The sequence below is a fragment of the Cheilinus undulatus genome, linkage group 1 (assembly GCF_018320785.1).
Source record: "Cheilinus undulatus linkage group 1, ASM1832078v1, whole genome shotgun sequence".
NCBI classification, from domain to species: domain Eukaryota; kingdom Metazoa; phylum Chordata; class Actinopteri; order Labriformes; family Labridae; genus Cheilinus; species Cheilinus undulatus.
The window spans coordinates 41,324,478-41,338,909 of record NC_054865.1 but is presented as its reverse complement, the minus strand read 5'-3'; the positions used below and the strand labels follow the sequence as shown (position 1 = coordinate 41,338,909).

At 41.3% G+C, this 14,432-nt stretch overlaps 3 protein-coding genes across 3 annotated transcripts; 2 read left to right on the top strand and 1 right to left on the bottom strand.

The window, feature by feature from the left end:
• The first annotated feature begins 181 nt into the window (after window positions 1-181).
• On the top strand, window positions 182-5,554 carry blzf1 (basic leucine zipper nuclear factor 1). The gene is made up of 7 exons (XM_041790190.1): window positions 182-298; window positions 616-698; window positions 2,824-3,284; window positions 3,582-3,781; window positions 3,891-4,019; window positions 4,099-4,330; window positions 4,423-5,554. The coding sequence occupies exons 2-7, from the start codon at window positions 680-682 to the stop codon at window positions 4,606-4,608; spliced, it is 1,227 nt and encodes a 408-aa protein (XP_041646124.1). The 5' UTR covers window positions 182-298; window positions 616-679; the 3' UTR covers window positions 4,609-5,554.
• A 21-nt stretch (window positions 5,555-5,575) lies between these two features.
• On the bottom strand, window positions 5,576-7,490 carry trmt10c (tRNA methyltransferase 10C, mitochondrial RNase P subunit). Its single transcript, XM_041790176.1, has one exon. It carries the CDS (start codon window positions 7,230-7,232, stop codon window positions 5,760-5,762), a length of 1,473 nt encoding a protein of 490 aa, XP_041646110.1. The 5' UTR covers window positions 7,233-7,490; the 3' UTR covers window positions 5,576-5,759.
• Window positions 7,491-7,728: 238 nt separating this feature from the next.
• On the top strand, window positions 7,729-13,605 carry txnl4b (thioredoxin-like 4B). The gene is made up of 3 exons (XM_041804608.1): window positions 7,729-7,924; window positions 8,021-8,172; window positions 12,579-13,605. Exons 1-3 carry the CDS (start codon window positions 7,793-7,795, stop codon window positions 12,742-12,744), a joined length of 450 nt encoding a protein of 149 aa, XP_041660542.1. The 5' UTR covers window positions 7,729-7,792; the 3' UTR covers window positions 12,745-13,605.
• Window positions 13,606-14,432: the final 827 nt, after the last annotated feature.

Here is a 14,432-nt window from a genome sequence, read left to right as displayed (position 1 = left end):
TCGTGGCTAAGGCTCCTGTTTGAGGAAAACAGGGACAGTGAAATTACATATCTTTTATTTAAAGGGTAAAGATGTTCTGGGCTACCAGTGTTTACACTGTAAATATTAGTGACTTCCAGTGGCTTCTGCTTGTAGTTACAACGTGGCAAGTTGACAGGAAGTTTATCCTACAAGGTGTCTCCGAGGGCATAATTATATCTTGTTCCAGGCGTCAGACGCCAACTGTGTCCGGTGACAAAATAAACAGCTTGCGGCTTCTTTCAGTTAATTTATCGAGAAGGTCCGGTCTCCAAACCTGGTATGTTCTATAACAACAACAAAATTCATGAAATATAAATATGTTCTAAGAAATGTTCTACCTTCGGTCAGCCTTACAGTGTAACTGTAACTTGGGTTGTAAAACTTCTCGTTTGCTCTTTCTTTCCGACAAAGCTACTCAAATAGCTAGCGTTAGCATCATTAGCTTATCAGTTAGCCACCGTTATCGTGTTACGTTATCTGAGCCTCAGCTGTTTAACCCTAACCTTTGACTGTCGGCTTTTTCAGATCGTTTTCAACAACACTGATTTCTACAAATGTTATTGACTTGTGTTTTCTCTTTGTTTATTGTCACAGGACGAAGAGTCACATGAGTTTCATCTAAACCCAAGTCCACCCTACAATAATAACCACGTCCACCATGACGGCTGCTGTGAGAGGTATGCATTGTTTTTATCAGTTTTCAGCCAGATGTTTGTTTTGATATTTGCTACCTGTTAAACCAGTTAAACACAACGACAATCTGTTAACATTTGCCTCGTGCAAAACGACTAATAATTTAAAGAAATACTTGTTCAAGTCTTAATTTTCTGTGTATTTCTCTGAAATAAACTACTCAACATGAACAATTTTCAAAGCAAGTTTACAATTTATTTCCCACCCAGCCCACATAGTAAGCTTGTATAGACTGATAAGATAGATTTAGATGGTGTTTTATTTCAGCTCAAACCTCAATAGCTTCTGTACAATCGACTGAACAGATCACTTGATTGTCAGACATTTTGACTGCAATTATTCACGCAGTTATGAAATAGCACACTGGTTTTCACTCTTGATTTGCCCAAGGTACCCCTAAGATCATGCCAAAATATCAAGGTAAATCATTCCCATATTCTTGCAAAAATGCCTCTTTGACACATGTTGAGGTATCATCCATTGTTGTATAGTTGTAGTAATAACACAGTTGTACGGAGTCAGAAGAGCAAAGGAACTTATAATCTCTGTTCCCAGGATCTTTTCTTGCAGTCTGTCCCAAAGGGCAGAACAGAACTGATAAACTAGAACCAATTAACACCTCAGACTACTATGAATAAAGCAGGAAATGTCAAGAGTGATGCTTCAGTTCGGATCAGTTTGAATCAAGTTGGTGAAGCTATTAAGAAGTAGACAAAAGAAAAAAATTATAATAATAAAACAAGTATTTTGGACCAAACTGCTGCTGAACATCTCAAATTTGCTAGTCCAAGGATAGTTCCTCTTCTTTCAGTCTTCTTTACTGGCTTTAGATCCACAGATTATTATCTGACTCACTGATGTTTGTTTTGTTGGTTCTATTTATTTAAGAAAGGCAGGCAAGCTATGCAGTGTAGGTAGCTACAGGCCTATATCCTTATCCAGCATCCTGTCAGAAGTTTTGGAAAAAATTATGTTGGAGAGGTTACGTGACTATTTACTCTTCTGATCATCGTTTATGATCCACTGCACAAAAGAGGATCAGACATCCTGTTCCCGAACTGGCCTGTTTTTGAACCGTCAAACAATAGATTTGATGTCTGTAATCAAGTCAAATATCTTAATCATTTTATCACAGAAAAAAAAGGTGATAATATCTACAGACAGTGCTGCAAGATCTATGCACAAGCAAATGTTATTCTAGTTTCATTTTTTTGTTCAGATACTGTGAAGATGTTTTTGTTTGAAAGATACTGTACATCTTTGTATGCCGCACACTTAGAGACAGACTATAAGAAATCAAATATGTAGAGGCTACAAGTAGCCTATAAAGCTTTTCTGTGGTTATTACTGAAGAGACCAATGTGGTGAAGTACAAGTAAGATGTTTTTAACTGCAGGAGTTGATAGTCTACAAACTGTATCAAGAAAATCTTGTGTATAAATTTATCTGCTGACTTGATTCAACTGGGAACGAAATAATTTTGGCCCTCACTGACATTAGATACAGTACAGTTAGAGACATGTCTACATTATGTAAACATACATTTGCCTCTTTTAAGCACACACTGACTTTAATAGTTTTTTCATATACCAAATTTAATTTATGAACTTTATTGTGCCTTTATGAAAACGTGTGTCTTGTGTTGTCCCTTCATTTGTTTTGGTGTTTTTTTTTTTTTTTATCTGAACCTCAAGTCTGTAGCAAAGTTTTAATTGAATTTAATATCCCCATCAAGAGTTGTCCAAGAATACTGTGTCAGTTTAAAATAGATCAGATTAAAATAAGACCTTTCAGATGTAACAAAGGGAAAACAAAATTATTAGTCAAACCATTTTGATCAGCTTTTAATACCCACTGCGGTGGCTGTAATCATGCATTTTTAAAGGTTTTATGTTAGTTGTTTTATTTTGCATGTTAAAGATGAGTCATCTTAGATGACTGAGCTCACAGAGTGCTACATGTCAGGATTTAATACCAACTACACAGTCCTTTAATCTCAGTAGAGCCTCAGTTTTGGTCACACCTACATTAAAAACATCACTCATGATTGGATCACAAAGAATTAACTGAAGTGCAAAGTAAAAACGTGGCCTTGTTTTTGTCTTACAGACTCAGCCAGAGTGCCTGTTCGAGGTGCTGGTGATGGCATGGAGACTGAAAAACCGCCGGCCATCTTGGAGATTAAGACAGATATATTGCCACCAAGCCCGGCAGCAGCTCCCCTCCTGAAGGTGGCAAGCCCTAAACACAGCCCAAAAGCTAATCATTCAGGTCCCCCTGTTACACCACAGCCCCTTGGGGTCCTCCACCTGGGTAAGGTGAGTCGGGAGGCCTGCACAGAGCTGGAAGCAGTCAGGATTGTTGTCCCACGTGCTGCCATCAGCAGAAGTAGTCGCACTGGACCAGCTGAGGGGAAAGGGGAAGCTGGGCAACAGGCTGAGGAGCAGAATTCACCTCCACTGCCTCTGGTGGAGGACTGGAAAATACAGCTAGAGAAACTGCAAAACTCTGAACGCAGGCTCCTGCAGGACAAAGAGGGCCTCTCCAATCAGCTCCGTGTACAAACAGAGGTAGGGCCCCAATGGAAAAAAAAAAAAAAGAAAAAAAACATTCCGTAAGAAATTAGATGTACCAGGTCAGGTTCATGCTGTTTGTGCAAGATCATCTGGCTGTGTCTTGTTTAACAGATTTATTGTTCTGGGTGGATAAGTCCAACTTGTCAAACTGATTACATCATGCATCTTGTCTTTTTCAGTGAACTTTACAAACCAACACCATATTTTTGTCTGTTTACTCTTTATGATGCAGTTACTATAGGTGAGTATGAAATAAACAAAAGTTGGCTATTTTTATTTTTCTTGTACCAGGTGAACCGTGAGTTGAAGAAGCTGCTGGTGGCTTCAGTTGGTGATGACCTTCAGTACCACTTTGAGCGTCTGTCACGGGAAAAGAACCAGCTGATTCTGGAGAATGAGGCTCTTGGCCGCAGTTTGGCACACACGGCAGAGCAGCTGGAACGGATGAGTATCCAGTGTGATGTCTGGAGGAGCAAGTTCCTGGCCAGCAGGTATGTAAAACAACTAAAGATGGAAATTTAATGGAAGTTTCATTTAGTTAAACCTCCCTTATTGAAGATAACTTAGTGACTGAACCTTTATTTTGCATTGTTTCATCAGAGTCATGGCAGAAGAGTTGACGAATGCCAGAGCAGCTTTGCAGAGACAGACCCGAGAGGCACAGGGAGCAATCCAGGACTTGCTGTTAGAGAGAGAAGAGTTCTCCAGAGATATGGTGCTCACTCACAGGTGAGCAGCCCTAGAGTAAATATGAAAACAGCTGATGGACACAGAGTCTATGTGCTAACCTTTCTTTTTTAATCTTCAGATCTCTGGAGCAGCTACTGGTCTCTCTGCAGTGGGGCAGACAGCAGACATACTACCCTAGTGCTCAGCCCCTCAGCACAGGAGAGTTGACTAAAGCCAATCACAAGCTGGCAGATGCCATCAACTCCCACCTGCTTGGCAACACCAGCAGCACCAGCAGCAGTGCAGTGAAGAGCAGCAGTGCCACAGATGAGCAGCTCTGCAGCACACCAGCAGAAAAGATGGCTGAAAAGGTACAGAATCAGAGTTAAACAGATCTGACCACTGTCTAATATTTTCCCTGAAACCCACAGGCTAACTAATGGGCTATTTATTTTTATATCAGGTGCTGAAGATTTTGGATCCAATTTCCTGTTCAGAAAACAAGGCAGACCCTCCACTCTGTGACTCCCCCACCTCAAACTTCCTCAGTAATAAGAAGAGCATTGGCAGATTTCATCCGTACACACGCTATGAGAACATCACCTTTAACTGCTGTGAACGCTGCTCTGGAGACATCCTGGTTCTGTAGCAGACAGTCTGACACTGATGCAGCATCAGGGCTTATTTTCAATGACTGATGGCTGAATGGGAGAGCAGCCTAGAGAATATTTCTGCTCAGTGTTGAGGGACTTCTTCAGTTTACAGAAAAAGTAGCTGTTGGCGCAGACATAGCTGCACTGATCTTTTATTTCTACTTTAGAAGAACTGTTTGAATTTCATCTAGCTGTCCATATTTTTCTCTTGTGAACTTTGAAAACATGAACAAGTGAGGTTTGTTCAATACTATGGTGTGAAAGTAGAATGCATTTCAGAGCCAGCTCAGCCTGGTTCAAACCATGAAAAGTGCTATTTATTTCCTGAGTGTGAGGTCAAAGTAAGTTATTATTGAACAGATACTATATTGGTGCCTGCACATTCAAACCTGAATGATATGCTGATGATTTCGAAGTTTACTAAAGAAATCATGATAATAATGTGTAAACAACAGAACAAACACTGTAAAGCATGAGCCTGAGGCTTGACATGGCCTCTTGTGGAAAGTTGTAAGAAAGGTAATGAGCCATTTGCACATGTGTACTGAAGCTAAGTAAATGAGGATGCCTCTTACGCTGTAATTTACTTCAGTTTCCCGGTACAATGGTGCTATGATGTTTTAAAAACATACTATATTGTATACATTATACAATCAGTATTTAGATTAATATCACATGTATACAAAGTGCACTCGTTTTCAAAATTCCTCAAAAACAATTTATGTTTTCTTTTGAAATCAGGTGAAGTTCTTGATTTTGACATATTTTTTGTCTCAGCCTCTGGATACGTTCATGAAAGGACTTCCACAAGTTTGCATTTCTTTTAAATCAAAATGTTTGGTTTGTTCCATCAGATTGGAAAATGTGATAGCAAAAATGTAATTTACAGAAAGGACACAGCAAAATACTTCATACAGCTCTTGTTTTCAGTCACTGCAAAATAAAGACCAAAGTACTTTTGACCATTTTAAATGTATTTTTTCTTTTATTAGCCTGATTTACCTTGCTTATTACAGAAAAGCATCAAAGAACCCCACTCTCAACATTTTTTTTTCACAATTTGTCCCAGTTTTTCCTCAGAAGGTAACTAAACATATTTCATTGTTAGTACAAGATTCAATGTTTTGAGTCATTTTTTCATCTCCCCTCACATCTTGTTTTTCCCCAAATTTTTTCTTCCCTCCACATTGCTCTTAAATGATGTACGAACTTTGGTTACAGCTGCTTTATCAAACCCTGATCTGTGTAGACTTGGACTCTTATTATAAATCACTGCTCCAGATCTCAACAGCAGGTCAACATCCAGCTCTTTTCTGTGGTTTGTCACCCCTCTGACTTTGCTGTTGTGTGTTACTTTTTCTGTCTTTTGTTGGTGGAACCCATCATGCTTCCTCTTTGGTACAAACCCAAGAGCTTCCTCCCATTTCCCAGTCTCCTTAATAGTGAGCATAATGCGGATCATCTGGTCCAGGGTTAGATTTTTGGCCCCGACCTCCCAGCGGAGGTGCTCATCTAGTGGTAACCGTGCTGTGGCAAGCTTCAGACGCTTTGCGTTGGCTAAAGACAACCCACGCTGGATGCTGCGGTCCACTAGAGCACCAATAATGTAGACCTTGGAGTGGTCAAACTTGCGGAGAACATTGGGTGAGTCTGCAGTGAGGTACACAAGCTGCTCATGGGGAAACATGTCAATATAATGACGGTGGGTGCTGGTGATGAGCAGCCGGGCAAAGGTCTCTTCTCCGTAGCGCTTGAGCAGCTCTGCCATGTAGGCCCCATCTTCCTGCAGGTTGCAGAAGTGGAGGTGGAAGGGCTCAACGGCACGCCTGTTCCACCCTTCTACCTCCATTAGCTGGGAGACCGTGTCCCCCATCTCCTTCCTGGTCATCTTGGAGTCATAGCTCATGTCAAACACCAGCGGCTGATCAAACACCATGGCCTGAGCACACCTCCAGGCCAGAAGCTGGTCCAAGGAGCGGTCCCAAAACTTGCGAATGAATGTCCGTTTAAGCTCCTCTGCTCTCGGATCCTCTTCTTCTGCTCCTTCGCCAACCTGTGCTCTTTTCTGCTCTCTCAAGGCTTCTTTTTCTGCCTTCTGTTTCTCCCGCTTCTTCTTAGTGGTCCTTCTATGGGCCTCCTTGATGGCCAGAAACTTGAGGAACTTCTTCCTGGCAGACTTGGTGGAGAGCTGTGCCAGCGTCCTCACCTCTTCATCAGTCATCTCTTGGGGTACATGCTTCCCAGCTTCACCCCACATAGCGACCATTTCCCGAGTAGCCTCTAGTGAAGACGCACTGCTCTCCAGATCATCTGCTGGGTCAACGCTGTCTTCATCACTTGCTTGCTCTCCTTCACCGACTTTCTCAGCTGATGTAGCCTTTGACCTCATAACTGATTTCCATTTGTCCAGATCTATTGTGTCTGCTTCCACAGGTTCATCTGTTTGAGGTTGGTCTACATCCTTCCATGCTGGATTCCCAGTGTAAAAGGTCCGACACATGATGTGTGCGCGGCCTATCGGTGGAAAACTTTTGGCTTTCCTCTTGACAACACAGGACACAACAGGACGACTGCATTTCCAGAGGCCATAAAAACCCTCGGTCGCGAGTAATCGTAACATAATTAGGAAATATCTTAAACCACAGCTTTCTCTGGAGTGCCAAAAAAAACTAGGAAATGCAGCGAGTCTCTGCTAGCATGTCGCTACGTCTCGATTAAACTGAGCAGAAAGTTTCAGAAAAAAAGGTGAATTCCCAGTTTTCAGAGTTATGAAAACATACACGGTATGTCTACAGATCTGAAGACGTCTTCAGTAGTCTTTAAGTTGTGTTCTCCACTTGCCGCATCCATGCTTATCAAACAGCAGGAAGGTCACGTTGTTATCTGGTGTCACACCCTAATGTGTCGTACTGAAACCCCCAACTATAGCCACCCACACGACACTGCTCTGTTGGTTTATATTTCCATGTAGATAAGCCTTAAAAGCTGCTCCAAGTGACATAATTAAAACTATAAGTTGTTTTTCCGATAACACGTCAGTTTAATTCATAATAAGAGTTTTTACATCAATGTTACTTTAACTTGTTCCCACACGGATATTTTCGCGGTCTCGCACAGTAGTAATGACGCAGTTTCCTTCTGTATTCTAAATGGGTGCTGCTTACTTGTTAGCTAAAAAAAATGAGTTTGTTTTTGCCGAAATTAACTTGTAAAAAAGACATAGATGAAGTAATAAAGGGAGTAGCGGAAAAGGTCTTAGTTCTGAGGTTTGGCAGAGATGACGACTCTGTTTGTCTCCAGTTGGATGAGATTGTAAGCAGAACAGATGCTGATATCCAAACCACGGCTCAATGAAAACGAGAAGGCTACTTCATGATGTATTTAACTTTGTATTTCTGTCCTTTCTAGCTGTCAAAAACGGCCCATGACCTGAGTAACATGGCGTCAATCTACATAGTTGACGTGGATAAAGCTCCAATCTACACAAGATACTTTGACATCAGTTACATCCCCTCCACTGTTTTCTTTTTCAATGGACAGCACATGAAAGTGGATTATGGGTGAGTTATCGAGATGACTGTTTTTGAATTATTATTATTATTGTGTACTTTTTTGACTGACGAATAAAGCATACAGCACGCCATGTAACAATGCTGCTAAAGGTGGCAGAAACAGACAACGTTTATTATAGACCAACCCTGCTGTTTGTTTTATAGCCATCTAATCATTTTGAGAGATGTGTCAGAAATAACCACTCCAATGCTCAGGAACTGTTGACAGATTTATATTTACTGTTATTCTTAAACCTATAGCAGGGTTTCTGCAGGTCATTAAAAGTCTAAAATTGGAATTTATAAATTCCAGGCCGTAAATTGTCTTACTTTTACTTGTAAGTGATCTTAACATGGCACTTTGGTTTGACACCTGTCTTTATTCGGTCTTTCTCTTCTACCTACATTAATTTGATTTAATCAATCTTTTTTGAGTAGTATATATAATGCACCAAAAATGTGAACTTTGATCTTGGCTCTCAGGTATGAAAAGACCCTTTGTTGCCACACTCACATGGTTTATAATTTTGAACACTGTCATTGTTGCCCATCATTACTTCTGAGAGATTCTGCCTCTCTAGAATGCTCCTTTTACACCCAGTGCCCCAGCCTTTTTGAAAATAGGGTTGTTGTTTTTTTTTTTCAATGTTCAGTTGTCATTGGGATTTCAGATGCTTACTGACCGTTTACACAGGATAAGAAAATGTCTGAAAACACCGAGACTAGTTCAATTAGCCGGGGGGATTTAATGGACATGGAATGTGAAAACACCGAGTCTATGGAGATTGAGGATGAAAAAATGGTCGATACAGTGCCTGAGACAAGCAGCGATCGGATCCAGGTTGAAAAAGTCACAGCTGAGGAGCAAAAAAAATGCTCCCCAAGAAAGTGAGGAAGGAGGTCCCAGGCAGTACCAAAATCACTACCGGGGACCCCCTCCTCCACGCTACCCTTATCACGGACCCCCACGACCACCATATCCCAACCGTGGACCCCCTCCCCCACCGAATAACAGACCCTCATATTGGCCGTACAGAGGTCCCCCTGGTCCACCACACCATGGACCCCCTCATCAACAATACGGACCCCCTCGCCCACCATTCCAGGGCCATGAACGCCCTCCTTGGATGGGGGACATTGAGAGTCTAAAGAGTAAGCTCAGAGACCGGACCGGTAAACTCAAACACGTATCCCTTGAGCTAAAAGATGTGTCCTCCAAGCTGGAAGAGGAGAACGAATCAAAAGCCAAATTAGAGACCGAGAGTAACAAAAAAGACAAAAAGATTAATGATCTCCTTGAGGCGGTGAAGGCAGAGAATAACAGGAGGATGGAGAGTGAAAAACAGATCAGGATGCTGAAGGAACAGCTGAAGCACCTGAATCCATCCTTCACTGAGGTGAACTTTGGCCTTTATCCATATAAGACCAAAGAGGAGCTCATCGGGGTCAGTGAAGCTCAGAATAAAAAGCTCCAGGACAAAGCCTCAGGGGTTTCACACCAAGAGAAGACCCTGAGAGCTCAGAAAGAAGTCTTGAAGCGGGATAACAAGACCCTGAGAGGTCAGAAACAGGTCCTGGAGCAGGAGAACAGGACCCTGACAGGTCAGAAACAGGTCCTGGAGCAGGAGAACAGGACCCTGAGAGCTCAAAAAGAAGTCCTGGAGCAGGGGAACAAGACCTTGACAGGTCAGAAACAGGTCCTGGAACAGGATAACAAGACCCTGAGAGGTCAAAAAGAAGTCCTGGAGCGGGAGACCAGGACCCTGAAAGCTCAAAAAGAAGTCGGGGAGAAGGACAATAACACAGTGAGAGCTCAAAAAGAGGCCATAGAGCGGGAGAACAGGACCCTGAGAGCTCAAAAAGAAGTCCTGGAACAGGAGACCAGGACCCTGAGAGCTCAGAACGAGGTCCTGGAGGAGAGGAACAAGACCATGCCAGAAAAGGCCTCCAAAAAAGAAGCCATGCAGCTGAAAGCTCTAAAGGGTCAGCTGGAGTTACAGCATGATCAAATAAAGGCTCAGGAAAAGGCCCAACAGGACAAGGAGGGGGAGATAGAAGACCTCAGAAAGCAGCTGGAGAATTCACGTCCAGCCTCCAGAGCACCAGAGGAGGAATCAGTTGATCCTGGGAAAATACAAGAGCTCTTGGATCTTGTGTCTTCTCAGAATGATCGATTGAAGGATGAAGTGTTGAGGTCTGGCTCCCTGCAGAGAGAGGCTCAGGAGGTCCGACAGAGGCTGTCGGCTGAGATAGACTCTCTCAAGAAGGGGTCTTCCAGAGAGAAGCCTCAAGAAAGGACACTGATACCTCTCTGCAGATAGACTCCTTGACCAATCAGCTGCAGGTACAGACCAGCTACGTCTGTGACCTGGAATTCAAACTGCAGACTGAGAAAGGCAACATCCAGGTCCTGCAGAGAGACATCGATTACGGGAGAGACCTAATAGCATCTAAGACCAGTCATCTGCAGACTGAAACGTTGAGGGTTGACACTCTGAAAAACCAACTACAGGCTTCAGCTATCAGAGGCGGAGGACAGGATCCAGATGCTGGAACTGAAAATGAACGAGGAGGCCTCCAGCAGAGACGCAGTCAACAAGTGGCTGGAGATCCTGGAGGACGAGCTGGAGGAGAAGACGTACTGCTGCATCGTCCTGCTGAGAGAGGTGCACGGGTTACTAAGAGAGGCGGAGGAAAACGTGTCATTATGGAGGGAGTTCAAAAAGGCCCTCACTCCATCATGCTGGCACCAGTACAAGTTTGAGAACATGCTGCAAGACCTGAGTGGCCACACTCTGCCCTCCCCCTCCTCCAGATTCACGGAGGCTGTAACAGGCCTGGGCAGCACAGTGGGTCAAAGAAAGTCCTGATAGATAGGAGGTAGCTTTCTGTCTGTCAGGGCGGCACATGGTCCAATGTGTCTGTGAAGGGTTTTCTCCATGAGCTCCTGTTACCCCATAAATATACAAAACAAAACAAAAAAAGAAAATAGAAAAGAAACAAAAATATTTGTTGCAGTTTGAATAAAAGTGTTTACCTTAAGTGAATAAATTCTTAGAATATATATGCTTGTGTTGCATATGTTTTGTAATATCACTATTCCATATATTTATAAAAACAGGCATTTAATTTGCCAAAAATCATCCAATATGGATGTGTTTGACCAAAAAAGGCCTTCCTTCATTTTTTTTGTAGAAGAGATGTTATGCTCTACACATCAGGAAACTATTGACAAAGTTTTTGTCTAGTATACTTTGTATCTAGTGTCTACTCAGTACTGAGTACTTGAAAAAAGGTTTTAAATTGTATTTTTAGTTTTACTTGAGTAGATTTATAGACCAGTACTTTTATTTTTATTTGAGTAAATTTCAAGCAGAGTAGCTGTACTTTTTCTTTGGTACAATATTCCTGTATTTTATCCACCCATGATAATGACAGAGAAGAAGTTTTTTTTAATTTTATATAAAAATAGTAAGTAATCAATGAGTCTCATTAATTTTAGATATGAAAGACATTTTTCAAAAAAAAGGCCAGCTGACATTATTGAGTTGTTCACCTTCTTTAACCAACAGTCCATACCTAAGGGCTATGTAATTTTGAAAAAAGGCAGCAAATATTTACACATGTGAAGCATATTTCAATTTATTAAAATATATTCAAAATGAAATAGTAATGGATTTTCAAAGTAGTTGATTTAATTATTTCATTGCCAGTTATGCATTAATCAGCTATTTCAGCTCTTCTGTGAAGTAGCAATCCTACCAGCCAGTGCTCCTGTCAGTGAACTTGAATGTTGTATATGAACACATGCACAAAAAAGCTGTAACCCTTCAGGCACATAATGACTGAATCCCAAACTCCACAGACTTGGAGGTGCTCTTAGAGGTCACATATTTTTACCCTTTGAAGACAAGTTTATAGTGTTCTCAGAGATCCCCAAAAAATGCCTGTGAAGTTTGTTGCTGAAAAAACCCTCCAGTATTGGATTTTTGTATGTATAAAAACCCCCTCTGTTTCTGCCATGCTTAGAACAAGCTGTTTCTTTGTCTGTGGTTTTTAAATGTTACTGAGCTGTCTGACTCCGCCCCTCTCAGGAAATGGGCGTGGCTGAATGGATGTGGCTCTCCTGATCCTCCTCTCAGCTGCTGAGTGGAGGATTAGGAGAGGAGGCTGGAACTTTCTTCCAAGTGGAGAGGGCCGACCGAACCTGGGGGCAGGGCTAAGTCCCCACATGACATCATGAGGGGAAAATCTGAGAACGGCTTGTTTCAGCACTGAAAGGTGGAGAAAGAGAGGGGGGTGATTGATTTTTGTGATTCTTGGGGGATTGTGGACTGGGTGACTGGGATTGGGCTTGTGTCAGTAAGGTTGGCCTTATTTGGTTGATACATGCTTAAATTTTTTTCTCCTTTCAGCTCTCCAGATCACACCAAGTTTGTTGGCAGCTTCAAGACCAAGCAGGATTTCATGGATCTAATTGAAGTCATTTACAGAGGCGCCATGCGGGGGAAGATGATTGTCCAGAGTCCTATAGATCCACAAAATATTCCTAAATTTGATCTCCTCTACCATGGAATCTAGGGCAGATATCTGCGGGATGTGGTGTTCTATGAGTGTAGACTTACTGTGCCATCCCAAAGCTGTTTTATGGACTTTCAAATAGATTTGACTTTTTAAGAAGTCAAATATTATTCTTAATGTTGAAGTTGAAGTGCCCCATATTTTGAAACTTTGTTTATTTTTTTCTAACAGATGGCAAATAAACAACACAGTAGTCTACATTTTTTGGCCTTTTGCTGCATTTAGAGACTTTTTGATCACAATAGTTTCCCACTGTTCCTCTGGGTTATTTGTGATCGTAAACAAACAAAAGTGCGAGGTTCTAAACATGGTTGTAAACAGTATTGGTTTTAAACTGGTTTTGCAGATGTTCAATGCTGAAGGGATTTTCTGTTGCACCTTAGGGATACACAGATTTTTTTCCTGTTCAGTAGAAGTGACTGTAAACAGAAGGTTTATTTACAGGTAAACATCACAGACACAGTGTTAAGTGTTAGCATGCGTACTGAAGTACCATGCTAACCTAAACTTCTGTTAACTCTGTTACAATCATAATGGAGTTTTAAAGTTTTAACAAACTGAAAGTGAATATTTGTAAGAACATAAAAAAATATTATTTGCATAAACACTTATGTCGGTTTATTTGCTGATTGTTTAAATTCTTATTTTTCAGTACTGTTTCCTTTGGTTTGTTTTTATCACAAAGTTTGATGGAGAGTGTATGGTTCTGAGAAAAAGCTCTGTTCACTTGTATTTATTAGCTTTTAAAATGCAATGTAACTGTGGTGTTTCCCATGGAGAAAACTGCATATCAGCAGAAGGACATGATTTATTTATGCTTTGTGTATGCTGTTTTAACAATAAACTTTTATTATAAAACTGCATGCTAGTTTTTACCACCCTTATTTGTAATTATATTTATTGATATTATCAGGACTTAATGTTTAATGATAATTCTTCTACTTAATGAGTTCTGTGTCTAGATTGTGTCAACATTTAGGCCTAAAGCATTCAACTAATTCTTGTTCATAAAAGCATTTCAATCAGGAGAAACTTAGTATGAGCATAACAGTTTTTGATCTTACTAGTTTGGAAATGTTTGAAAATGCGAAATGTTTTTGGCGAACGGACTCCATTTATGTAGTTGAAGGGGTAGTGAGGTCGACAGCAGGATAGGATACCCCCCAAGGAGTCTAGACACTGGTGGTGATGGGTGGAGTAGGATAAGATGAGGAATAGACCTCTGATAAGCTTAACCCAGATGTCGATGAGATGTCTGGGTTAGCAGGGATGCAGGATGGCACAGAGGAGCTGGACCTGGACACCGATGAGATGTATTGGAGGTGGCTGGGGTGAAGCAGGGTTGCGGTGATTGCACTGAAACAACTGCCAAGGAGAAGAGATTTTAAAATGTGACAGCAGAAGGAATGGGCTCAGAATTTAAGTGTGTAGATGCCTATATCAGCTGATTGCAGAAGAGGAAAAGGGAGACACATGAGTGAGTAATTATTAATCAATGGAAATATAACAGTCTTCCTGTTTGAACGCTTAGCTTAATTGCAATGCAGTAATGCAAAACACAAAATATGTGTAAGCTAAAAATTTATTGTAAGTTGCATAAAAGCATCCATCAAATGGAGTTTTATGGTTTCACAAAGAGTAACTATTACAAACAACACAAACTGATACGTCCACAATAACCTTAAAAC

What these genes read in the sequence shown, in the direction of transcription:
- blzf1 (XM_041790190.1), top strand. An exon ending in AGCTCCGTGTACAAACAGAG is followed by an intron (nt 3,285 to 3,581) that starts GTAGGGCCCCAA and finishes TTCTTGTACCAG; the next exon opens with GTGAACCGTGAGTTGAAGAA. An exon ending in CAGAAAAGATGGCTGAAAAG is followed by an intron (nt 4,331 to 4,422) that starts GTACAGAATCAG and finishes TTTTTATATCAG; the next exon opens with GTGCTGAAGATTTTGGATCC.
- trmt10c (XM_041790176.1), bottom strand. Translation starts at nt 7,232, where the DNA reads ATGTTACGATTACTCGCGACCGAGGGTTTTTATGGCCTCTGGAAATGC.
- txnl4b (XM_041804608.1), top strand. Translation starts at nt 7,793, where the DNA reads ATGAGTTTGTTTTTGCCGAAATTAACTTGTAAAAAAGACATAGATGAA. An exon ending in GTCTCCAGTTGGATGAGATT is followed by an intron (nt 7,925 to 8,020) that starts GTAAGCAGAACA and finishes TGTCCTTTCTAG; the next exon opens with CTGTCAAAAACGGCCCATGA. An exon ending in CACATGAAAGTGGATTATGG is followed by an intron (nt 8,173 to 12,578) that starts GTGAGTTATCGA and finishes TTCTCCTTTCAG; the next exon opens with CTCTCCAGATCACACCAAGT.